We start from the raw sequence: 27197 nt of genomic DNA, 5'->3' as shown, positions 1-27197 counted from the left end.
TTCTCGATTGGATTTAGATCTGGACTTTGACTGGGCCATTCTAACACATGGATATGTTTTGTTTTAAACCATTCCATTGTTGCCCTGGCTTTAGGTTTAGGGTCGTTGTCCTGCTGGAAGGTGAACCTCCGCCCCAGGCTCAAGTCTTTTGCAGACTCCAAGAGGTTTTCTTCCAAGATTGCCCTGTATTTGGCTCCATCCATCTTCCTATCAACTTTGACCAGCTTCCCTGTCCCTGCTGAAGAGAAGCAACCCCAGAGCATGATGCTGCCACCACCATATTTGACAGTCGGGATGGTGTGTTCTGAGCGATGTGCGGTGTTAGTTTTCTGCCACACATAGCGTTTTGCATTTTGGCCAAAAAGTTCCATTTTGGTCTCATCCGACCAGAGCACCTTTTTCCACATGTTTGCTGTGTCCCCCACCTGGCTTGTGGCAAACTGCAAACGGGACTTCTTATGCTTTTCTGTTAACAATGGCTTTCTTCTTGTCACTCTTCCATAAGAGCCAACTTTGTGCAGTGCACGACTAATAGTTGTCCTATGGACAGATTCCCCTACCTGAGCTGTAGATCTCTGCAGCTCATCCAGAGTCACCATGGGCCTCTTGACTGCATTTCTGATGAGCGCTCTCCTTGTTCGGCCAGTGAGTTTAGGTGGACGGCCTTGTCTTGGTAGGTTTACGGTTGTGCCATACTCCTTCCATTTCTGAATGATCACTTGAACAGTGCTCCGTGGGATGTTCAAGGCTTTGGAAATCTTTTTGTAGCCTAAGCCTGCTTTAAATTTCTCAATAACTTTATCCCTGACCTGTCTGGCGTGTTCTTTGGACTTCATGGTGTTGATGCTTCCAAGATTCTCTTAGACAACCTCTGAGGCCGTCACAGAGCAGCTGTATTTGTACTGACATTAGATTACACACAGGTGCACTCTATTTAGTCATTAGCACTCATCAGGCAATGTCTATGGGCAACTGACTGCACTCAGACCAAAGAGGGCTGAATAATTACGCACGCCCCACTTTGCAGTTATTGATTTGTAAAAAATGTTTGGAATCCTGTATGATTTGCGTTCCACTTCTCACGAGTACACCATTTTGTATTGGTCTTTCACGTGAAATTCCAATAAAATTGATTCATGTTTGTGGCAGTAATGTGACAAAATGTGGAAAACTTCAAGGGGGCCGAATACTTTTGCAAGCCACTGTATATCTAAAAATGTAAAATATAAACAATGATTAGAATGTTGTAAAAATGAAATCAATTTAAAGATACCCTGTAACAAAATTTTCAGCCTTATTTCTTCTAACCTATAAGTTTCTATACCTGTTCTATTGTGGTCTGTCTTACTGCAGCCTTTCCTAGTTGCACAGTGGCTGTATTATCTCTGTTATATAATCTAATCTCTTTCCTCTGACGGCTTTGTCGGGCTCAGGCAGTAATGTGCTGTCTGCTGTTATAGGCAGAAGCTATACACACCCTCTCCATGCCCCCTCTAGGCTCTGTGTGAGTCACAGACTGAGCTCTTCTCTGCCTATCACATGCCATGTCTTTTGTTTGTAAACACGGCCTAAAACTGGCAATTACAAGCCAGGATTGCAGCTGGGAGTGGCAGAAACAGCACAGAGGGGCCCAGGAGAACATAAGGAATAGAATGGTATGCTTTTTATTGTAAGAATTTTAGAGTATAGATTCTCTTTAACCATCACCAGTGATAGACTAATTAAAAACATAAGAAAAAAAATGGAAAACGCATAATAAAGCAGCAGAGGAAAAACAATCCCCCTCTGAAAAGGGGTGATAATAAATGAAATAGAATTGACACATTACAGTGAAAACTGGAGAAAAATGAACAAATATCATCTGGATACCTGTTCAAAAACAGTTTATGCATATAGACAAAACACTAAAGCACAAGCCTCCTATAGTACCAGACATGAACTCAATTGAGTTGAAGATGGAGTTGAAAGATGGAGTGAGCAGGGTGGGAGAGGTCAGAGGCAATCTTGGTTGCTGTCTTTCTACACCTGCTAGAGGATTCTGCAGGGAAGGTAAGCTACATCCAATTATTCCAGTTATTCTTTCTGCTGATGGGATGATGCGCTGCAGTCTCACCTTTCCTCATACGGAGCGTGATCCGAACCAGACAGTAATAGTGGATGTTATGAGTGATTCTGTGATCGCAGTATAGAACTGCACCATTAATTACTGTGGTAGAAAAAATGTTCTCAGCTGCTGTAGGTGGTACATCCTCTGTTGCACTCTCTTGATCATGGTGACCGTATTGCCATCCCATTTTTAGTTGTTGTAAATTTAAATTACTCTATTTGGGTCACTGTAGAGCCATTTATGATTAGGGGGATGTGCTGGGGGGTGGGAGTTCTCCTAAAGTCTATTATCATCTCTATGGTCTTAAAGTGGACCTGAACTCTTGCACAAGACACAAGGAAAATATAACAGAAACGCACCCTGTATGTATTTAAAGAGTTTAGCCTGTCTAATTCCCTCTCACCTGTGACTAATAACTAGTTGTAATTTAATCTCCCCATGTGTCACATGACTACCTATGGCAGATAAGCACATATGAAAGCACAGGCTGTAAACAATATGTCTGCTTCCTTGAAACAGGAAGTAGAAGCAGTGCAGATTTATTTTATGATTTGTATCAGCTGTAACAAAGAATTTTGTTTTTGTTTAAAGGTTATTATGCTGTTGTGTATCTTTTAGAGCAGAGAGTTCTGAATTCAAGTCCACTTTAAGAGCATTAAGATTGAAGTTGTCGATGCTGTACCAGGAGGAAATCAGTCCCACTACATGCCTATATGCAGACTCATCCCCATTTTATAGGCAGCAACTACTTTTGTGTCATCTGCAAACTTTAGCACCTTTACAGGGGGATCTGTGGAGAGGCAGAACATGGTGTACAAGTTTAACCTGTTGTCTTCTGTCGGTCAAGAAATTGGTTATCCATTTGCAGATGGGTTCAGGGATGCTTAGGGCTCATTCACACTACTAGAGCTTTTTAAATGCCAGAGATTTTAGAAGCTCTTGCTAATGCAATCCTAGGGAGGATTTTTACAAAATCACATTGCTCCTATGTGAACACACACATAGGATTACATTAGCAAGAGCTTTTCAAATCACAAGCGTTCAGAAAAGCTCTTGTAGCGTGAACGAGCCCGGAGGCCTGGAACCCACTACAAAGCGCAAATCGCTATCGCAATTACTAGCGTTTTTAACCACCCTGGCCAGGGTGGTGGCGCAGCAGTTTTTTTTTAAATCATGTAGCTAGCCTAGCATTAGCTACATGCTGCCCCCCTCCCTGCGGTGTCCGGCGCGTACCTTCGATCGCCGTCGGCACGTACCTGCCTAAGGAAATCCCGGTCTGAGCGGGATTTCCTTGAGGGCTTCCCCCGTCGCCATGACGACGATCGCGATGACGTCCTCGACGTCGTGACGTCAGACGGAGTCCCGATCCACCCTTCAGCGCTGCCTGGCACTGATTGGCCAGGCTGCGCAGGGGTCTTGGCGGGGAGGGTCGTTACGCGGCGGGTAGCGGTGCATCGGCGGCGATCGGGACCAACATGCAGCAAGCAAAGTGCTTGCTGCGTGTTTTATAAAAAAGTTGTGAAAATCAGCCCAGCGGGGCCTGAGCGGCGCCCTCCAGCGGTCATGGATGAGCTGAGCTCGTCCATACCGCCAAGGAGGTTAATGAGCGTTTTGTAAGCAATTTCATGAGCGTTTTCTGTCAATTTTAGTAGCGATTTTAAAAATTGTAAACTTTTTGCCAGCGATTGTGTAGCAATTTGTGATTAACGTTTTTTAATTCTGATTTGATCCTTTCAATTTTTTATTTTTTTTTACAGTGTGCAAAAACGCTAGCAAATCGCCCTGTATAGCAATTCATGAGCGATTACACCAGCGTTTATATACTTTACATTGCAGAAATGCTAACGCCAACAAAATGCTGCATGTCCTGCGATAGCGATCTTGCTAATCGCAATCGCTCCAGTGGAATTTGGCCCATCCATTAATATTAGCTGAGCATTTAGGGAAATCGCTAGCATTTTGAATCGTTTAAAAATCGCTCAAGTGGGTTCCAGCCCTCCATTGGGAGACCTTGCTGTGTAGCAGCGATGGCATTTCGGTGTCGAATGCAGAGCTGAAATCCATAAATAGAATGCTGGCATAGGTTCCTGGGGAGTCCAGATGTTGTAGTAAATTAAGCCGACATGTTTCCAGCATTGCCTGCAGACTTGTTAGATCTACTGTATAGACAAATTTTAGAGAGCCCAGCAGGGTTTCAGTTTTTCAAATGTTTTTTATGTTCAATGATGTAAGGGCAACAGGCCAATAGCAATTTAAACATGGAAGGTTTATTTTTTTTAAGGAACTGGGACAATGGTTGAGCATTTATAACAGACAGTATAACAGGCAGTGTCCCCTGAGAGTACTGGAAATATCTTAACACAAAGCCTAGCTGATCAGCATAGAATTTCCAGCATTTTGCAGACACAGCATTTGGTCCAGGAGTCTTTCTAAAGGTGGCCACACACGATACAATAAAATGATCCGATTTTACGACAATTCGATAAAAACGATCGGATCTCCCGAAGAAATTGAAAAGCTTTTTCTTCATTCGACTGAAAAATCTGATCGGATTTCCCATTTTCTTCGATTTTTTTATCAATCCGGAATGCCAGATATTTGTCTTCAATCTTTCTAAAGATTGTATGGTGTGTGTTAGATTGTCAGTTTATTAATATACACACCCAAGCAATTTTGTCAGAGTTTCCAATCATTTTTACCATAACTGGGGAAAAATTGAACGTGTGTGTGTGGTACATTGGTCATATTTTTGAAATGTTACAATCAGTCTTAAATTGAACAGATATTTAAAAAATTGTGTGTGGCCACCTTAAGGCTGGATCCACACTACAAGCGCTTTTGATTGCTGAGCGCTTTCTGAGCGCTTTTTAAAAATCACTCCCATTCACTTTCATTAAAAACACATAAAAATCGCCGCTATTGCATAAATTGCATATGCGGCGATTTTTACAGCGATTTGGGAGTGATTTTTAAAAAGCGCTCAGAAAGTGGTCAGCAATCACAAACGCTCAGAAAAGCGCTTATAGGGCCTGATTCACAAAGCGGTGCAAACTTTTTTGCGGACTTTTGCGCGCGCAAAGTGCCACGATTCGCGCGATCGTGGACTTTTGCACGCGCAATTTGCGCGCGAATCGTGGCAAATTGCGCGCGCAAAAGTCCGCAAAAAATTTTTGCACCGCTTTGTGAATCAGGCCCATAGTGTGGATCCAGCCTAAAGATACGTACACACGTCCAACTTTTTCAAACAGCTTGCGTCCGACTTATCATTTGAACCGCTTTGTTGGTCAGTGTGTACATGATGTCTGAACGGCTTGTTGATTGCACGCCAAGTAGTTCAAACAACAAGTCGGACGACAAGTTATTCGAAAAAGTTGGACGTCTGTACGCACCTTAATGTTTTCACCTTTAAAGGGATACTGTAGGGGGGTCGGGGGAAAATGAGTTGAAGTTACCCGGGGCGTCTAATGGTCCCCCGCAGACATCCTGTGCCCGCGCAGCCACTCACCGATGCTCCGGCCCCGCCTCCAGTTCACTTCTGGAATTTCTGACTTTAAAGTCAGAAAACCACTGCGCCTGCGTTGCCATGTCCTCGCTCCCGCTGATGTCACCAGGAGCATACTGCGCAGACCAAAGACCATACTGGACTTGTGCAATACACTCCTGGTGACATCAGCGGGAGCGAGGATGCAGCTGCGCAGGCGCCGTGGTTTTCTGACTTTAAAGTCAGAAATTCCAGAAGTGAACTGGAGGCGGGGTCGGAGCATCGGTGAGTGGCTGCGTGGGTACAGGATGTCTGCGGGGGGCCATTAGAAGCCCTGGGTAAGTTCAACTCATTTTCCCCCGACCCCCCTACAGTATATTGATAGTGTGTGCTGAGTAGGGATGATCAAAGATACGCAAATTATTCCGAGTTGATACAAATATATGCAGCTTGAAAATGGACCAATCAGTTTAAATCCAGGTTTAAATTGATTGGTCCATTTTCAAGCTGCATATATTTGCATAATTTCAGCAGTATTTGCATCTCATTGATCATCCCTAGTGCTGAGGCACAGCAGGGGCGGAGACATTGCCTGTCTGGAGAGCTCAGAGCTATGAAATGTTGTCTGTTGGTAAAGAGATGCAAATCCTGTGACAGGTCTCGGTGTGGAAGGTGTTTGTTGTCAAATATACAGTAGAATGTATTCAGCTCATTTGCAAGTTATCTTCTCACCAGTATGATCTCTCATGAACGACAAGGTCTGATTTCTGAACAAAACCTTTCCCACACTAAACTCATGAATAGAGCTTATTAGTGTGTGATCTTTTATGCAAGGTACACACCATAAAATTTTCTTGCAGATTTATCTGCCAGATCGATTTCCAACATGTCCGATCTGAATTTCAATTTCTGATTTTCCAATCTTTTTTTAATCGTTTTTCTGGGTTTTTTTTTTATCGATTTTCATAGAATTTAATCCATCGGGCAGGTAAATCTGCCAGAAAATTGTATGGTGTGTACCTAGCATTATGTTTGCCAAGGTCTGATTTCAGCACAAAACATTTCCCACACTCAGCACACGACTAGGGCTTCTCACCAGTGTGAGATGTCTTGTGTGTGACAAGGTATCCTTTGTGCCCAAAACATTTCCCACACTCAGCACATGGATAGGGCTTCTCAATAGTGTGAGATTCCTCATAAATTAAAAGGTTGGATTTCTGCACAAAATATTTCACACATGAATAGGACCTCTCACCAGTGTGAGACATCTCATGTCTGTAAAGGTTTGATTTCCAAATAAAACATTTCCCACACTCAGCACATGAATAGGACCTCTCACGAGTGTGAACTCTCTCATGTAAGACAACTTGTGATTTATAAACAAAGCGTTTCCCACATGTGGAACAGGAATAAGCTCCTCCAGGAGAGGGAGAGCTGTTCTGGGTATGAGGCTCCTCAGGTTTATACAGGTGAGGGGAGTCTGGGGGAATATTTGGGGTAACCAGGATATCTGCAGGAGACTCTTGTTTAAAAACATCAACATCCATTGTACAGTCTGTGGATACAGAGAGACGAGTCTCTGAGATGTTCCTGATGCCGGGACTCCACCCTGCAAATAGAGAAACATCATCACTTCCTGTTAGAGAATTCTGAGGGGAGGAACAATTATCATTAGGGATGGTCAGTGAGCTGCTGATAATTTTAAAGTGGATCCGAGATAAACTTTTACTCATTGCATAATTGTGTTTCTTTCATAAAGTTTATAGGGCATTCCTAAAGCCAAATACTTTTTTGTTTTTGTTTTAATACTCGAATTCCCTATAAACTAAACAAGCCTTTCGCCCACAGCTTTTCAGAGTGCCTTGGCATTTTCAGACAGTAGCAAGGGCTTATGGGAGCTTAGTCTGGGCAGAAAGAGGGGGAGGTGTTACTAGCCAGAGATTTCAGAGGCAGAGGGGAGGAGGAAGGAGGGGAAATTAGGTTTTTACAGGCTGAGGGCTGGAGATGCAGATCTGCTTGCCTGTGTGTAAAGTTTACAAACAGAACATGGCCGCTGTCATTGTATCACAGGAAGAAATAATATTATTCTGTTGAAACTGTTTGCAGCCAGATTTGCTGTGTAAACTATCAAAACTTTAGATAAGATATATAGACAAGTTACTTGTTATAGTTAGTTTTTCATCTCGGATGCGCTTTAAATTGAAGCAAAGATGCTGAAGATTGGAAATGGGCCAGATGCAGCACTGTGTAACTCTACATATAATTAGCATCTCAGAGTTATTGGCATGTCACTGACCATCGTTAGTTTTCAGTCTGACAGAGAACTGCAGAAGGTTGTGCTCATTACAGGCGGCCAATCACATAACAATCATTTTTACTTTGCATGCAAATTTCATGTATCTTGGAATCAAACAATCAAATGAGTTTCCTGAGAAATGTGATTAGCTGCATACAATTTGCATTATATTTGCATACAAGTACAGAGTTACCTTCATCTCATTAAAGGTGCCAATACACCAGACGATGGGCTGATGGACCAAAAGACAGCTCTCTCATTGATCAAATCTGATTGGAGAGAGATCTGTTGCCTGTCCGTACACCGCAGGTGATGCCTGATCAAATTCATGCTGAAATCGATCCGGAATCGGCCTTGTGACGCCGCATCCGCATCCGCCTCGCCGCTGTACCTCCTAATTATCCTGGTGCTACTGCTCTTGCTGCTTCCTCTGCCCCTCCCATTCCCAGGTGGCACAGCAGTTATGAATCCTGTATACAGGAAGCGGATGTGAATGAGCGGATTGTGGCTGCGCATGCACCAGTTCATGACCCCCGCATGCCCAGGACCAGGAATGACTCATGCATGTCTTCTTTCCTGAACTGGGCAACTTGAAGATGGGCAGGAGCCCGAAACAGCGGGCTGTCTTGCCTAACAGTTCTTTTTAACTTTGTATGTTTTTTACTTAATAAACAGTTGAAGATATATTTCTAAGGTGGTGCGGACCATTACATTTTTGTTGCAATTCACTTGTCCTGAGGTGTCTGGGATGTTGGATCTGCACACCTTATCACCTTATTATCTAAGTGTGATGAATGCCCAGTCAGTGCGACTTCATACAGAGAACTATTACTGTCTTCTTTCCTTCATACACAAGCAGCTCCTGTTACTGGGCATGTGCGGCTCATGCAGTCACGCCTACTCATGGGAAATGTGCATGCTCTCGGTGTCTCTACGCAGGAGCCTAACTACACGGGAGCAGCCCTTTCCAACCGCATGGGACCCCAACTACTACTTCTCTCCCTCCGTTAAAGAGGTCCATCCTTCAGATTAGGAGTTTTTGTGGCTGTACAAGAGATGGGAGTAAAGATTATGATGTCCACACCTCACAAAATGGGCCCCAGTCTGCAAGAGTCATCAGGGGTAGGCAAGGGAAAGGGCGGGATTATTGGGGGCCCCATGAATATTTTGCTGGGGGGCCTCGTGTTTTGTAGTTCCGCCCCTGTCTCCACGTATAAAGGATATGTTTGCCTCCTGCAGCACAACAGCGGAAGTGTCAGTGCTAACAGCTTCCGTACTGGTCTACAAACACTCCCAACTATTACATTTAAAAACATTTAGGTATGATTCATTGTCTCCTCTGCCCCTCCTGTGTGCCCCCTTCAGTGCCTCCTATGAACCTCCTGTGTGCCACCTTTAGTGTCTCCTCTTCCCCTTCTGTGTGCCCCCTTCAGTGCCTCCTATGAACCTCCTGTGTGCCCCCTTCAGTGCCTCCTCTGCCTCTCCTGTGTGCCCCCTTTAGTGCCTCCTATGAACCTCCTGTGTGCCACCTTCAGTGCCTCCTATGAACCTCCTGCGTGCCCCCTTTAGTGTCTCCTCTGCCTGTCCTGTGTGCCCCCTTCAGTGCCTCCTATGAACCTCCTGTGTGCCACCTTCAGTGCCTCCTCTGCCCCTCCTGTGTGCCCCCTTTAGTGTCTCCTCTGGCCCTCCTGTGTGCCCCCTTCAGTGCCTCCTATGAACCTCCTGTGTGCCCCCTTCAGTGCCTCCTATGAACCTCCTGTGTGCCCCCTTTAGTGTCTCCTCTACCCCTCCTGTGTGCCCCCTTCAGTGCCTTCTATGAACCTCCTGTGTGTCACCTTCATTGCCTTCTATGAACCTCCTGTGTGCCCCCTTTAGTGTCTCCTCTGCCTCTCCTGTGTGCCCCCTTCAGTGCCTCCTATGAACCTCCTGTGTGCCCCCTTCAGTGCCTCCTATGAACCTCCTGTGTGCCCCCTTTAGTGTTTCCTCCACCCCTCCTGTGTGCCACGTTCAGTGCCTCCTATGAACCTCCTGTGTGCCCCTTTAGTGTCTCCTCTGCCCCTCCTGTGTGCCACCTTCAGTGCTTCCTCTGTGCCCCCTTCAGCGCCTACTCTGAACCTCCTGTGTGCCACCTTCAGTGCCTCCTATGCCCCCTACACATACACACTATTTCAGTGCCTCCTCTGCGCCTGTGTTGGAGCCCCTTAACCTCTCTGGCATTTAGCCAGTAATGGTGACAGGCAGAAAAAAAAAGATCAAAGCTGTATGGCCATCACAGTTATGGGCATGCCACCCAGGAGGCTTTCGGAGCTATAGGTGCCAGCAATAGGTACCTTAGTATAGGTGTCCCCCACCCCTGATTACCCCCCCGGCAGCGAGCCCTGGCGCTGTCTTCTCTGTGCGGACGATTGGGACCTGACATCATGATGTTATGAGGGATCCGGATAAAAATAGCGCGAATCACCGCGGACTGCAGAAAGTGTGGGGGACCTGTGGGTCCTGTCGGGTGTAAGCTGCTCCGAATCCATGGAAATATCATGATATACAAGTAAGCTGTGGGGACGACTGTATTGTTTATATGTGAACTGTCACCAACACGCTAAGGGAATGGAGAAGATCCTTTGATATCCACAAGTTATGATCATGTGATATAGAGGAAACTTTGCAATCATCACTGTCTGGAGTGCATTAAGCACCGCTGTGGATTCAGTATTACTTATCTGTCTATTTGGAAAAGAGGATCCCTGAAATGATATATATGGGCAATGCATTAGCTCTTAAAGGGACAGCCACATATAATATCTATTACTGATACGTACCTACCTTGCTTTAGCTGCTGCAGCAAGTGTCTACCAGCTAGTGTGTTGGCTGTATGTGTGATGCGGCATGGTGTGTGAGGAGTGAATGAGGAGCTCCTGGGGCCCTTATTTTTAATTGATTTTATTTGTGTGTTGATATTTGAGATTTGGTCTTCAATAAAGGTTTTGTATTTTTGGATCCCCTTGAGGCTCTTTTTTAACTATGGTTGCTCTTGTTTGTTGTTCTGGCTAAATAATTTTTTTTGTTTTTGGGGGCCCAGGTAGGTGATTACAGATGGGGAGCCTAAAAGCTTTTTTCATAGCATGCTCCCTAAGTGATACGCTTTAACTTAGATCCAATCCAATTCAATTCTGAGGACTGCCTCTTATTTAGCTTATCATGATGTTATGAGGCTGGGTCCCAATCCTCTTCACAGAGAAGACCAAAGCTATGCAGCGGGGGTGCTGTGACCGCTGCAGGGGGGGATTCCTATTCTAGGGTACCTATTACTGGCTAACTTATTCTAAGGTACCAATACCTTACTACTAACCTATACTGGGGACACCTATACTAGGGTACCTATTACTGGCTAACTTACACTCGGGCACCTATACCTGCCGGCCAATCAGCGCCACTCTCACTGCCCTAATGCGGAAAGAGCCGCTTAACGCGGCTCACTCACCGTCCTCTACCAACACCGGCAGGCGTTGCGTTAGGGGACGTTATGCGACCATAAGGTCCACTATAACGCAACGTCCCGGTGTGTAACTAGCCTAAAACATCCAAAAAATCTATTCTAAAACTTATGACTGTTAAAATGATATCACATATGTCTCATACGGTAGCTAGCTAGGTATTTAGCAGGCCATAAACTCGGAAAAGTTCATGTTGCTTTTCTACAGGCCAATTTTTTGCACAAAGCATTTTGGAGACATACTTAATTTGCACACCCCCAGAAGAGTCTATACAGAAAAAGGCCACAAATGTCATTATGGAAGGTTAACAACCTGGGCTATTTAAAGGGTTGTTTGTTTTTTTTCCTAAGCTACCATTTCATGTAGTTTTGCTGAAACTTTCCAAAGTTTGTTTATAAATTTGAAAATTAAGTTTTTTTTAAATATTGGTGATGTATGCACCGTCCAATGTTTACTATATCCAGAGTCAGCATCACGTAGGGGCTAAAAAACATGTTTACAGAACAGAAGTTTTATTATATCAGAGTTTACTATACCAGGCGTTGCTCCCATAGACTTACAATGGAGATTATACTGTATTGTACAACTCATTACCATTAAAATTATGTCACATACCGTAAATCTCATTTGATAATGGATTACAAAGCAATCCATTATTCTCAAGGTGAGCCTATGGCCTTTTTGAAGTCCATTTTTTAGCACTAATTGTTAGGCTGAATACACACCATAAGTTTTTGGTACCGATTTTTTTCCCCGATCGATAAAGACGTTTGTTTTACCGTTCATTTTTAGTTTTTGCATCCACGCGCATATGATTTTCATTGCAATTTTCTGTGACTTTTAACTGTTTTATCAATTGTAAATACAATCGGAATGCCTGAAAATTTGCGATTACTTTTTGCGATTCCTTTTACGATCGACTGGCAGGGCGGTGTTTAGGGAGGAGTTTTGTTCATACTTCCGACCGGAAATGCTTGGCTATAACAAAAGAAGATCGTAATTGCGAACTCTTTGCAATTGCGTCATTGGACTGCCAGCATGTTGCTCTCAGAGCAGGAACATGCACGTCATGCCATGGCTATCTTGGGTCTTGGAAAAGTGAGGAAAGCAGCAGCAGCTGAAACTAATCAAACCAAGGCAAAAAAAGAGAGTGGGCAAAGGGCTGGCTGCAGAAGAGGGATCAGCTGGATGACATGGCACTCATCAGAGAGCTTTCGTGAAAATAATTCCAGTGACTTTAGGAACTACATGCGCTTGACTGATGTACAGGTCAATGAGTTGCTTGAAAGAGTGCGTCCAAGGATTTCTAAAATGGGCACAGTTATGCGAGCAGCAAGAACAGCGGAGCAAAGGCTTCCGTAACCCTGCTCTTCTTGGCAACTGGCTGATCGTATGCTGATCTAAAGTTTACCTCAGCTATCTCCCCGCAGTCACTGAGCCAGATTGGAACATTGCGACCCCAGGACAGCCTGTCTCACTTTTCAGATTTGACTGGACTGCAGTGCTTGCCATGGGAATCAAGGTGTCAACTGTACTCGGGACACAATGCACCATGTCAAGTGCTACAGCCCATGGACGCTGGCGCAGTGGGACAGGACGCAGAACGGCCTGTCTCACGTTGCCCTGTGCCTCAGCTTTAGTGCTTGCCGTGTCAACAAAGGTGTCAGCTGTACGGGGTGCACACAGTGGCATGTCAAGTGCTACAGCCCAGGTCCGCTGGCAAAATACACCAGGAGTCAAGGCAGCCTGTCTCATATTGCCACCGTGCCTGGCCTTTAGCGCTTGCCGTGCCAACCAAGGTCTCAGCTGTGTGGGGTGCACACAGCGGCATGCCAGCTGCAACAGCCCAGGTCCGCTGCCACAATAGGACAGGACGCAGGACAGCCTGTCTCAGGCATGCCACCGTGCCTGGCCGTTAGTGCTTGCCATGCCAACTAAGGTATCAGCTGTATGGGTTGCCGTGCATGTATCAGCTGTACGGAGTCCTCACCGCGGCATGCCAAGTGCTACAGCCCAGGTCCGCTGGCACAATACGCCAGGAGGCAGGACAACCTGTCTCACTTTGGCACCGTGCCTGGGCAGCAGCGCTTCCCGTGCCAACCAAGTTTTCTGCTGTACGGGGCACACACAACCACGTCACTTGCTACAGGCCAGGTCTGGTGACACTGTATGCCAGGACGCAGGACAGCAGGTGTCAAGCTGCCACCGTCCTGGGCTATACCACTTGCGGTGTCAACAAACGCATTAACTATACGGCGCCCACACAGCGGCATGCCAAGAGCTACAGGCCAGGGACGCTGTAACAATATGACACGAGGCAGGTCAGTCTGTGTCACTTTGCCAATGTGACTGTGATGAAACGGTAGATCTGACAACAAAGGTATCCGCTGTGCACAGCACTTGGTATACTTCAGCATCTCTGCCCTCAGGTTGTTAGGGAGGAAAAGGCAGGATTTTATGGGGATTCATAACAGAGTTTTCCAGAGTAGTAGCATTTAGGGCTTGTTCACACCTAAGTCATTTTCGTCATTTTCGCCATTTAAGCGTCTGCAATTTTGAAAATTGCCCTAAAAGCGATTGTGTAATGATTCTCTGTGAGAGTGTTCACATCTGAGTGGTTCAATTACGATCCGCTCACCAAAGCGCTGCCTGTACCATTTTTGAGACGATTTGCCTCAATGGAAGGTATAGTATAGCGATTTCCCAGGCGTTTTTATGAATAGTGGTCCTTAAATGTTAAGTGGACCGGCTCATGGGAAAATGTAAAATTGAAAGTACATGCAAACATACAGAATAAGAAGTACATTTCTTCCAGAGTAAAATGAGCCATAAATTACTTTTCTCCCATGTTGCTGTTACTTGCAGTGGGTAGTAGAAATCTGACAGAACTGACAGGTTTTGGACTAGTCCATCTCTTCATGGAGGATTCTCAGCAAGGTTTTTTTTTTTTATAAAGACATTCCCTGAAAAGGATTTATGCAATGATGCTGGCCAGCTTCCCTGCTCACCGTACACAATTGTGGCAGTTTGAGAGCAACTGCCAATTCATTAAGTGCTTTTGAAACTAAACAAAACCCTACAAATCCCCCATGAGGAGATGGGCTAGTCTAAAACCTGTCGGTTCTGTCAGATTTCTACCTACTGTAAGTGACAGCAAAATAGGAGAAAAGTAATTTATGGCTCATTTTGCTCTGGAAGAAACACACTTCTTACTTGTATGTGTCTACATGTATTTTTTACGATTTTTTGTGATAGCGGTCCTTTAACTGGCTAGTACAAAGTTCAAGTTGTCTTGGTTACTTGCCTCATTTACATGTCGAGTTATCGGGGGACGATCATCACTGGATGCAGACAACGTGCTGCGCATCTTGTGTTTGTACATCGAGGTTGATGCATGCTCTTTTACTTTTCCTGCAGCTTAATCTGGAGAACGGTTCTCCAGAACTGTTCACTGACAGTCCGGAAACCATTGCAACTCCATCAGCAAGCGCAACCGAGTCAGCGAGCAACAAGTACTGCGTCCCAAAGGAATGGGAAGGGAAAGAGTACAGCTGCAGCAGTGCCAGCGGAGGACCCCTTTCTGGTATCGAGCCTTGCTAGTTAAACAGGCAATGAGGTGGACTCTTTTGCGATGCAACTGGTGAAACGGATGCGTAAAATGTCTCATTTGGAGATGATCACTCAGGGAAACTTGTATAAAGGGGTGCAGGGCATCTTGGTGAATGCACCGGTCAGCGAAATTTACGCAGCAAACAGCGGGCGCGGCAACGCACCCCAACTTTACAGCCTGTCAAATAACTATAATGCGGACCAAACTTTCAGGCACACAAACAGTATTCCACCATCCAAGACATTGGGCTATACCTACAATCAACTATAGAACCATGCAACATGTTCATGGAAACTGACATTTTACTGTGATTGCCTGTATACACGGGTGCTGTGTATTTTTTATGTTTCTAATGTCATTGGATTTAAAATAGGGTTTTTTTTATATTCCATTCATTTGTAATAGTAGCAATAAAACTTTTTTTTATAGAACTGTACTTGTTTATGTATGCTACTCACCTAAGTGCCCCACCCATTCGTCCATTGTGTTGCACCGTAACCTGCATAGGGTCAGTGTTGCAGTGCTTCCTGGCACAAGGCGCCCAGAAGCGCTACAACAACGACCCTGTGCTGCGTTCCAACCATTTGTCCATGGTGGTGCCCCGGAACCAGAAGCGGTTTACCGTTTCAGTACTCCAAGGGACACAACACCCTTAAGAGCTGCAGCAATGACCCTGTGATGCTCCCTTGGACCACCCCCCCTCCCTCCCCATTGTTCCAATGAACTGCATTACTGTATGTGAGATTTGATGCAACATTTTTGGCAAACCGGGAAAAAAAAAGGCGAACAAGGTCAACAAATTTTTATTTAATGAAAAAAATGCATCTGTACATAAGGGTCGAACAAAAGTACCATACAAGTATTCCGTTACATTATCTGGTATGAAACCAGTAGCCTTTACTTTAAAAGTTTATCATTTTAAAAGTTTTCCAACTAAAATACAACTTAAAACGTCGGTTAGTATCCTAAACTGTGCGCTGCAAGTGGGCTTGCATGCAGTTGTACACCTCTGTCAACTCGGAAGCAAGCTGGTCGATAGAATTTGTGAACGCGAGTTTGATACGTTCAACATCGAGTTGTAATCTTTCAATCTTTTGTAGTAGTGCTTGCTTTGGGTCTTCCTGTGCTTGAACAGTTCCTGTTGATGGGGAAAAAAAAGGGGTAAATCACTGTTTGTGCCATTGTATAAACTATGCACACAAAACTTATAACATATTTTGTCAAGGTGGATTTTGTCTTTACAGCTATATTCTTCTAACAAGTGCTAAACATGTTTACATGCGCAGTCACAAAATCGATGCATACAACATCAGGGCCGGTTCTTCTATGAAGCAAGGTGAAAAATTTGCATCAGGTGCAGAGATTACAGGGGCAGCATTTTTGTAGGAGTAGGAGGAGAAGCAAGACTCACAGCCAGCCAGTGTGCTATTGTGTTGAGCTGCAGTATGTCATGTGAGAACATTATATGAAGCAGAGCAAATCATTGGTTGCTGTGCGATCATTCCCCATTGTGGAGGGGCGCATCCTCACAAGTTTGCCTCAGGCAGCAAAAAGTCTTGAACTGGCCCTGCACAACAGCCATACTTTAGGATCAAGGTTTGGTAGGTTTTAACCTTTCCATAACACGCGTTCCATTCACTGTTGTTGCATACCCAGGAACACTAGGAGATACATGTAACTCTCCGAGTCGAACAACAGTGCATCAACGCTCTGTTCCCTTCAATATTTGCATTTACACAATTTCCGGGGAGAAAAAGGGGGACAAAGAATGTGCAATGCCAGCAGAGCGGACACGCAATGTGTTTTTTTCTTATCCCCCCGATGGAGTGCCTCCTGCTGTCGGTGGAAGGAAAGTGTTGTTGCCTTATGCCACAATAACACATTCAACTCACCAATTCTCTGCACCAGATGTCTCGGTTGTGTGTGCACGTCGCGTTGGCTCACATTTGGACATTGCCTACGTGGTTCCTCTGTCTCACAATGGTCGTCGTCGCCTACAACTGCAAGACAAATTGACGCAAGTTAGGTTGAGAATACTGGAGAGATAGCTAGTATTATTGTAACCCAGTGCAGGTTGTATAGTTACCGCAGAAAAAGAAGATAATAAAGCTGTCCTGGTATAGGTATTAACTAAAATTGGCCCCAGTATAATTATTATAGTAGACCCACAGCCTAGGTATTACGGTTGCACCCGTTTACGTAGCTAGAACACTTGCTTACATGCAAAACCCTTGAAGTCAGGGTTGGGACGGGGCCAACCTGTGTCGCCGTGTTTAGAGGTGGGTGGTGGTAGGCCCAGGGGAGGGTTTAAGGGGAAGGGGGAGGTGTCAAAAAAATAATGTGTGACTACATGGGGCTGACGTGTAAATTATGACTGAAGCTATGCAGTTTCCACTTTGGCTAATGCCATCATGTCTGCTTACCTGCCTGATGCACGTTGTCTCAGCTTGCATGGGGGCATTGTCTACAAGCTTTATCTAGAACACAACAGTCGGTGTCACCTATCAAAGAAAGGGCCCAATTCCACTAACAAGGGATGTGAGTGTGGCCACCTAGCGGCGTTGCATCCCTTTCGCTGGCGTCTGCGTCATTTCCGCATCTTCCAATGCGGAAGTGTATGGAGGGGACAGCAGGCGGATGCGACCATGCAAGGATCTGCAGCATGCTGCAGATTCTCGGATCGCTCCACAAGCAATGGAAACTGTTCCATTGCCGTGCATTGGGTTCAGGACACCCGCGGTACGATGTGGCTATATAGCCGCATCGCACCGCTTCTAGTGGAAACGGGCCCTTACACAGATAGGCGCAAATGAGCCCAAGAAAAGCTGAGGTCTGGACAGGATGGATGAAGGGGGTGTGAGGGAGGAAAGGCGTAATAATCATGTCAATCTGAAAGACTATAGGTAGGTAGTTCAGGTGTTCACACTATAGATAGGAACAGTGGAGGCGGTACTGCCTGTCCCAGCATCGTTGCCCCTATTGTACATAATATTCTTGCTCAGAACAGGTAGCTTTTATAGTTTGGCCCAGTAGATTCTGCATAACAGAGTTGCCTGACTTTGAATCATGTGTACGTGTGGGAGGGGGTGTTATATATTTATCAGTGTTCTCCCCAGGACAATTTGGTGGGCGGGCCGCCCGGGTGTTTTGAAACCCCGTCCAGCCCCAAAAGTCTGTGCTGTGCGTCTCGGCCAAGAGCAGTGCCGAGCAGTGTGGGGGGAGGTGGGGTTCACTCATCCCGAGTAAAGAAGCTGGGGTTACGACCTCTATCCCCCCTCCTACTCCACCCCCACCGCTCAATGAGCTCCTCTGGTGGCAGATTCGGGTGGTAGATACAGCCTAGCTGGCTTCGGGCTCTTTGACGCTAGAGCACCAGCCAGCTGCCTGATGCACGCCGTCTGCTCTCTGCGATGCCCCACATACTACTTCCTGTTTTGGTGTGCGCAGCATCGCAGAGAGGAGACAGCGTGGATCAGGCGACTGGCTGAAAGAGCCTGGAGCCAGTGACAATGCATCTACCGCATGGGGGGGGGGGGGGGGGCGAGGTGAGATGCACACCCTCCCCACTAGTCCACCAGCATGACCCACCAGCGGCCAGACTCCAGTCTGAGTCACCCTCCCCATCAGCCTGATCATCACCCCACTAGCCACCGGCCTGACCTACCTACCCACCCACCCCACTAGCCTGAACACCTACCCACCAGCCTGACCTACCCATCTCACTAGCCACCAACCTGACCTACCTACCCACCCACTCACCCCACTTCTGTGTAACCCTCCCTTTCCACCCAGTATGACCTTAGGTCCCTTTTCCACTAGCTGTGATCCACTTCAGAAAGCATATCGCAGCAGTTTTGCTGATCACAATGAGCACCACAACAACATGTTAATCTTGGTGCTCATTTCCCACAAGCATGCGTCATTTTTTTCCAAATCGCAATTGTCGGGTGATCGTGCTCTGTTCCCGGCAGCTATACGGCGCAATCACAGGTAGTGGAAATTGTATGTTGCGTGATCGCAGCTTGATTGCGATCACACTTCCTAGTGGGAAGGGGCTCTTACTCTTTTACTTCCCTACCCGGCTACTTTTTCATGCCACCCAACTGCAAAAAAAATTCTGGGGAGAACACTGTATATATATTTTTGGGTTTGGGGACAGTGCCTATGGTAAATGAGGCACACAGGTAGCAGACATGGCTGTGCTTACCTGGTTGAAGTTCCTCATTGGAGTTCTGCGTGGAGCTCACTGTGCTGTGCGCTTCTCCATCCATGCGCACTGTGGGGGAAAAAAAGGCAAAGAAAAAACATGTATTTAAAACGGAACTGAAATGCTGCAATAACACCTTCCTGTGGCTTCTGTCAGCCCCCTTGCAGCTGTCCTGTGCCCACGCCATTACATACCCATCCTCCATTTCCGTGCCACGGAGCCGTTTCATTCAGTGGAAGCAGACATCTAAGCAGACCACTGCGCCCTGGCTGCCCATATCCTCATTGACTTTTACCTGGGCAGGAGCATCCAGCATAGACAAACTAGCATAAAATCTGTACCGTGCTTGATAAGTATGCTCACAACGATAGGAGCCCAAACGAGGACTCTCGCGCGCAGCGCTGCCCGGGCGCGTTGGACACCACCGTCAAAAAGTGAAAGTGAACCGCAAGGGGGCAACAGAGCATGGGAATGTCACATCACGAGCCCTCCTGTGCCTGCAGGTGGCTGGCAGCAGCCCCATGGTAGTGAAACACTTTTTTATGCACAATTCTATTCCACTGTATCACTCACCACACAATAAAATAGGAGCACTGTAGAAATAAACTTTTGAAAATAATTGTACTCACTTTTTTTTGTGGCCCTCCTGACTTGGCGCAGCTGATGCCCATCTCGTTTGAGGTCGAATCATTTTTTTCTGCAAAGCAACTTTGCTCTTGCGCACTCCAAAAGCATCAAAAAGTTTTCTTTGCACTTTCTTAATAATTAAGTCCTTATGTGTGTTGGGATGGCAGACTTTCGTCTTTTCACACATGTAGTCACATTCGTCAAATGTCTTCACCATTATCAATAGTTGATCAAACGGCATAGCATCAGCGCGCCTACAGTCACTCTCCTCACCGCTGGATGTATCGTGGTGGCACCTTTTACGCTTCTTCTTCTTACTTTTGGATGTATGTTCACAAGGCAAGTCTTCCTGTTCTGGCACCAACTTCTCTGCTGTCATTTTGGGGAATGGGAAGGGGATGCAACAACACCTTAACCAATAGCAGAAAAAAAAGTTCATGTACGCTCGATCCCCTTTAAATCATACTAGTCGGTGCAGGATCTGGTGAGCCAGGCCAATCCACACAAGCAAACAAGGAAGGATCCACAAGCCAGACAAGGTCGATGGAAAAAGCTGGTATTCTTTATTTTAAACTCCCCATGACAAAGTGCAATAGAACCACAGATTCAACTGATGCGTATTGGGCCTACAATCTGCCCTTAGGCCTGGTGCACACCAAAAACCGCTAGCAGATCCGCAAAATGCTAGCTGATTTTGAAACGCTTTTTCTTCTTTTTCTGTAGCGTTTCAGCTAGCAATTTGCGGTTTTGTGAAGCGTATTTGGTGTAGTAGATTTCATGTATTGTAACAGTAAAGCTGTTACTGAACAGCTACTGTAACAAAAACCGCCTGGCAAACCGCTCTGAAGTGCCTTTTTTCAGAGCGGTTTGCGTTTTTCCTATACTTAACATTGAGGCAGAAACACATCCGCAATCCAAAATCTGCAGCAGCCCGGGAGTATGCGTTTCTGCAAAACGCCTCCCGCTCTGGTGTGCACCAGCCCATTGAAATACATTACCCAAGCGTATCCGCACCCGCAAGCGGATAGCAAACCGCAGCAGAACCGCTCTGGTGTGCACTAGGCCACAGTCATACTCTAAGGGCAGATTGTAGGCCCGATAAGCATCAGTTGATCCTGTGGCTTTATTGCACTTTGTCATGTGGAGTTTCAAATAAAGAATACCAGCTTTTTCCATCGACCTTGTCTGGCTTGTGGATCCTTCCTTGTTTACCTTAACCAATACCCATAAATCCACTACCCGACAGCCACAATTGTCAATCATTCAATTAAATGGTCAACCATGAAAAAGGGATTAGTTTATTAATTACTATGTGACTTACAAAGCATAAAAAGTGTGCCTAGACACATCGTATTAAAAACAACAGCGTTGTTGTAGAAAACCAATTTCTCTGCTGCAGAGTGACTGGGGTGCCCTATAACTAATTCAAGGTCTGAGCCATACATTTCAGCTATTGGTGAAGGGTCCCGTTTTTGTCTCACCAGTGCAGAGAGATCCGGTCACATGGTGGGAAGGGATTTTGGCGTGCGGATCGGAGCTCAGAATGACGGTGGTTTAAGATGGGATAGGATTCTCTGAATCCATATTGACCTTCGCATCCTCCATGGCTGGATGAGCAACCACGCGGCATATAACGCAGGACGTGCAGGCAAAGCTGGCGCAGCATGCTAAGCGCCGGAAACGGTACTGGAAACGGAAGTACGTCACTGAAACTACAATCGTAATTCCGTTTGAAGCAGCACCCCCACATAGCTATGCCTCTGCCTGCTGGGTACTGCAACTAATGATGACGTTGTCACGGAGGGCTGGCCTGGTCAATACTCCTTTGTCTGCCAAATTATCGGGCAAATGATTGAACGGCATACGAACGGAAAGACTATCTGACTTTCGATCGATTATATTCAACTTGTCTGATTCCTTTTCGAACGATAAAACAGCTGATACCGCCCACAGAATCGCTCCAATTCTTTTGACAGCTAGATAAAATCAGTTTTGCGATGCAATTGAATTATCAATTGGAATACGAAACGCAAAACAAATTGTTTGGTGAGTATCCAGCATTACAGCGCCATTCTTTGTTTGCATAGGTGTTGCAGCACAGGGACTTTCTGAACATATTCAATACATGTTCCCTTGCACCAATGAATGCTACTGTTACAGCAGACGTGCATGAGAGTGCACGGGAGCATGCAATGCATGCACACAGGACCAGCGTGTGCACATGCGTGAGCAGCAGTGAGATGACACCGCGAACGTATATTTACGCCCCTTGGAGGTAAAGTGAAGTTTTATGGGGCATAGATATGTGTGGCAAGGGAGGGCAAGTGGTTAAATATTTGGCATTTACCTGCATTTACCTTAAATCTTAAATACATTGCAGTCACAAAATATGCTGCTTGTGCAGTGTGGGCCTAACACTGCACTACAAACTCAACAGTGACGTGAAACGCTTTGTGTGACCTTTTACACTGACTCCAGTCTGACTGTAACATGGCTGCCAGGTTTGTTTCTTTTATATGGGTGTGGTCGAATAAAGAATGCTTCAAGTGGGATAAAACTAACATAACATTAAATAAAAATGTGGTTTCCTACTTTTGTATTAGAGCTGAATGATTTATCGTTTGTAGACCAAAATTGTGATTTAGGACAAGACGATCAACAAGCAATTAACAAAGCTGTGTTTTTCTGGCAGATATACAGGAGACAAATGTACAGGATCTTCTCAAAAAATTAGCATATTGTGATAAAGTTCATTATTTTCTGTAATGTACTGATAAACATCAGACTTTCATATATTTTAGATTCAAATACACACAACTGAAGTAGTTCAAGCCTTTTATTGTTTTAATATTGATGATTTTGGCATACAGCTCATGAAAACCCAAATTTCCTATCTCAAAAAATTAGCATATTTCATCCGACCAATAAAAGAAAAATGTTTTTAAAAGAAAAAAAAGTCAACCTTCAAATAATTATGTTCAGTTATGCACTCAATACTTGGTCGGGAATCCTTTTGCAGAAATGACTGCTTCAATGCGGCATGGCATGAAGGCAATCAGCCTGTGGCACTGCTCAGGTGTTATGGATACCCAGGATGCTTCGATAGAGGCCTTAAGCTCATCCAGAGTGTTGGGTCTTGCGTCTCTCAACTTTCTCTTCACAATATCCCACAGATTCTCTATGGGGTTCAGGTCAGGAGAGTTGGCAGGCCAATTGAGCACAGTAATACCATGGTCAGTAAACCATTTACCAGTGGTTTTGGCACTGTGAGCAGGTGCCAGGTCGTGCTGAAAAATGAAATCTTCATCTCCATAAAGCTTTTCAGCAGATGAAAGCATGAAGTGCTCCAAAATCTCCTGATAGCTAGCTGCATTGACCCTGCCCTTGATAAAACACAGTGGACCAACACCAGCAGCTGACATGGCACCCCAGACCATCACTGACTGTGGGTACTTGACACTGGACTTCAGGCAATTTGGCATTTCCCTCTCCCCAGTCTTCCTCCAGACTCTGGCACCTTGATTTCCGAATGACATGTAAAAGTTGCTTTCCTCCGAAAAAAGTACTTTGGACCACTGAGCAACAGTCCAGTGCTGCTTCTCTGTAGCCCAGATCAGGCGCTTCTGCCGCTGTTTCTGGTTCAAAAGTGGGTTCATGCTTCCATCTGCTGAAAAGCTTTATGGAGATAAAGATTTCATTTTTCAGCACGACCTGGCACCTGCTCACAGTGCCTAAACCATTGGTAAATGGTTTACTGACCATGGTATTACTGTGCTCAATTGGCCTGCCAACTCTAGTGACCTGAACCCCATAGAGAATCTGTGGGATATTGTGAAGAGAAGGTTGAGAGATGCAAGACCCAACACTCTGGATGAGCTTAAGGCCGCTATCGAAGCATCCTGGGCCTCCATAACACCTGAGCAGTGCCACAGGCTGATTGCCTCCATACCACGCCGCATTGAAGCAGTCATTTCTGCAAAAGGATTCCCGACCAAGTATTGAGTGCATAACTGAATATAATTATTTGAAGGTTGACTTTTTTTTGTTTTAAAAACACTTTACTTTTATTGGTCAGATGAAATATGCTAATTTTTTGAGATAGGAAATTTGGGTTTTCATGAGCTGTATGCCAAAATCATCAATATTAAAACAATAAAAGGCTTGAACTACTTCAGTTGTGTGTAATGAATCTAAAATATATGAAAGTCTAATGTTTATCAGTACATTACAGAAAATAATGAACTTTATCACAATATGCTAATTTTTTTAGAAGATCCTGTATATTGTAGGGTTTCTTCCCATTCAGGAGGTTCTAATTCTGGGATATCAGCTTTCCATTTGTCAAAGAGTTCCGACATGAGAGGAGAAGTAATGGGAAGGATTGTTTTATATAGCGTAGAAAGAGCTTTAGGGAGGTCTTTGAGAGCTGCCTTAGATTCTTTAGGACAGGTGGATACAACAAAAGGGTGATCATTAGAAGGGAATTAAGCTTGAAAGGCGTGGCGGAGTTGTAGGTATCTGAAAAAATATTTGTTAGTGAGCTGGTATTGGGATTTAAGTTGGTCAAAGGTCATTAATTGGTTTCCAGCCAATAAGTCCTTGAGTCTGAATACCCCTCTGTCAGCCCATATAGAAGGATCAGGGATTAAAGCAAAGTGAGGAAGGGAAGAGTTATTCCACAGGGGGAGGTACGGGGATACTTGTCCTGTAGGACATTGACATTTCCTGACTGACTCTCATATAGTGATTACTGTTTTCATGGATGGCGGAAGTTTTGGAGAGCATTTAGATCCCCGATATGGGAGACTGGCCAGGGCTGTGTGAGATCATAGGACTGCTGCTTTAAGGGCTGTAGTGGGGTTGTCAGGAGAGCAGGAGAACTACCAGCAGGCTGTCACTAAAATGGCTGCCCAATAGTAGAATTTGAAGACTGGAAGGCCAATTCCGCCTGCTTCTTTTGGTAGCTGGAGGGTTTTTAGCGTCCCACAGGCATGAGGTGATAGAGGAGTCTATTTCTTTGAAAAAGTTACCATATTTTCTTTTGTGCACAAGTAATATTATTGTCTGTTTACAAATGACAATTTTCCAAAGTAAAGTTTATCTGCTCTGAAAGCTGCCATTGCATTTTATTGCATAGCTGCTGTATTTGCATATTAAAATCTATCTAGTGATCATTTCTCAGCTGGCTGTGCTATCACTATGTGTAGCAGCTCCATTCCAGCACTCTGCTAATGTTTATATTCCATTGTGAGCTACAATTAGTAAAAAAACGATAAGATATCACATCTTGTGCCAGAAGCTGCCCACTGAAAAAGAAAGTGCTATGTTAACTGCTTGAATGCTGTTCTGCTACCTTTCTTTTGTGGTAATAGGTTTTATGGTATAGTTAATCTTTTAGAACAAAGAAGAAATGCAGAGTTTCATACCACTTTAATTGTCTGTCTGCCTGTCTCAACTGACTTAACCACCCTGGCGTTCTGATTAAATCGCCAGGGTGGCTGCGGGAGGGTTTTTTTTAAATAAAAAAAAAAACTATTTCATGCAGCCAACTGAAAGTTGGCTGCATGAAAGCCCACTAGAGGGCGCTCCGGAGGCGTTCTTCCGATCGCCTCCGGCGGCCAGAAGTAACACGGAAGGCCGCAATAAGCGGCCTTCCATGTTTCGCTTACCTCGTCGCCATGGCGACGAGCGGAGTGACGTCATGGACGTCAGCCGACGTCCTGACGTCAGCCGCCTCCGATCCAGCCCTTAGCGCTGGCCGGAACTGTTTGTTCCGGCTGCGCTGGGCTCGGGCGGCTGGGGGGACCCTCTTTCGCCGCTGCACGCGGCGAATCGCCGCGCTGCAGCGGCGATCAGGCAGCACACGCGGCTGGCAAAGTGCCGGCTGCGTGTGCTGCTTTTTATTTCATTAAAATCGGCCCAGCAGGGCCTGAGCGGCAGCCTCTGGCGGTGTTGGACGAGCTGAGCTCATCCAGACCGCTCAGCAGGTTAAGGGTAAAGAGTCAAAACATGGCTCCATATTGAAGTATTGGAAGACCGTGAACTGCAAGTAAAGTTTGCGGTAAATGAAAATGACAAAAGTTTGCAGTGAACTGTCCGAGGTGATGGGAGGAGTCTGGCAGTGGGTGCAGGGCACTAAAGCAAGCCTGACATACCGAGATGATGGGAGGAGTCAGGCAGTGGGTGCAGAGCACTAAAGCAAGCCTGGCATACCGAGGTGATGGGAGGAGTCAGGCAGTGGGTGCAGGGCACTAAAGCAAGCCTCGCATACCGAGGTGATGGGAGGAGTCAGGCAGTGGGTGCAGGGCACTAAAGCAAGCCTGGCATACCGAGGTGAGGAGTCAAGCAGTGGGTGCAGGGCACTAAAGCAAGCCTGAGATACTGAGGTGATGGGAGGAGTAAGGCACTGGGTGCAGGACACTAAAGCAAGTCTGAGATACTGAGAGGAGTCAGGCAGTGGGTGCAGGGCACTAAAGCCAGCCTGACATACCCAGGTGATAGGAGGAGTCAGGCAGTGGGTGCAGGGCACTAAAGCAAGCCCGACATACCAAGGTGATAGGAGGAGTCAGGCACTGGGTGCAGGACACTAAAGCAAGCCTGACATACCCAGGTGATAGGAGGAGTCAGGCAGTGGGTGCAGGGCACTAAAGCAAGCCAGAGATACTGAGAGGAGTCAGGCAGTGGGTGCAGGGCACTAAAGCAAGCCTGGCATACAGAGGTGATGGGAGGAGTCAGGAAGTGGGGGTAGGGCATTAAAGCTAGCCTGACATACCCAGGTGATAGGAGGAGTCAGGCAGTGGGTGCAGGGTACTAAAGCAAGCCTGGCATACAGAGGTGATGGGAGAAGTCAGGCAGTGGGGGTAGGGCAATTAAAGCAAGCCTGGTATACAGAGGTGATGGGAGGAGTCAGGCAGTGGGGGTAGGGCAATTAAAGCAAGCCTAACAGCAGTTTCCCACTGACAGATGCTTCTTCCGAGGAGGTGTTGCTGAATAGCCATACTTCTAGATATTTAAACCTAGCACTGCATATCCATAGGTGGATGATGTCACCAGACTCCGCCTTTGGGTGTATGTACTGCTATTATTAGTAAGCTGTCACCGAATACTATCATGATTTATAGTTACAGATGGCAAAAATCTAACATGAACACATAGCATAACCCCTAATATGGCCAGTCTGTGAGCAGTGTAAAGAGAGGGAAACCGAGAGCTCGATATGGTGTAGTATGTTAATGTAATGGGATCTGGTAAAGAAGAAGGCGATTATACTCACAAAGGTAGGTCGCCACCAAGGCAACCACTGGGCGAGCAGGCGGGTAGAATTATAACCTGACCCCACTCAGTTCTAAGAAGTTGCACTCTGTAGATAGGAAAAAAT

The 27197-nt window shown here is 45.7% G+C and overlaps 2 protein-coding genes across 2 annotated transcripts in view; one reads left to right on the top strand and one right to left on the bottom strand.

The window, feature by feature from the left end:
- The window catches only part of LOC137535286 (zinc finger protein 585A-like), a 301513-nt gene that overhangs the window by 56564 nt on the left and 217752 nt on the right, over nucleotides 1–27197 (top strand). The window lies entirely within an intron of this gene.
- The window catches only part of LOC137535306 (uncharacterized), a 29340-nt gene continuing 8213 nt past the window's right edge, over nucleotides 6071–27197 (bottom strand). Inside the window, exon 7 of the mRNA XM_068257136.1 lies at nucleotides 6071–7197. Within this exon, the coding sequence (XP_068113237.1) occupies nucleotides 6671–7197 (527 nt within the window). The 3' untranslated portion in view covers nucleotides 6071–6670. The remainder of the gene's footprint in view (nucleotides 7198–27197) is intronic.

Source organism: Hyperolius riggenbachi, chromosome 10, assembly GCF_040937935.1.
Source record: "Hyperolius riggenbachi isolate aHypRig1 chromosome 10, aHypRig1.pri, whole genome shotgun sequence".
Classification (NCBI taxonomy): Eukaryota; Metazoa; Chordata; class Amphibia; order Anura; family Hyperoliidae; genus Hyperolius; species Hyperolius riggenbachi.
Note: the sequence above shows the minus strand (reverse complement) of the source record. Positions and strands in the feature narration are given on the sequence as shown.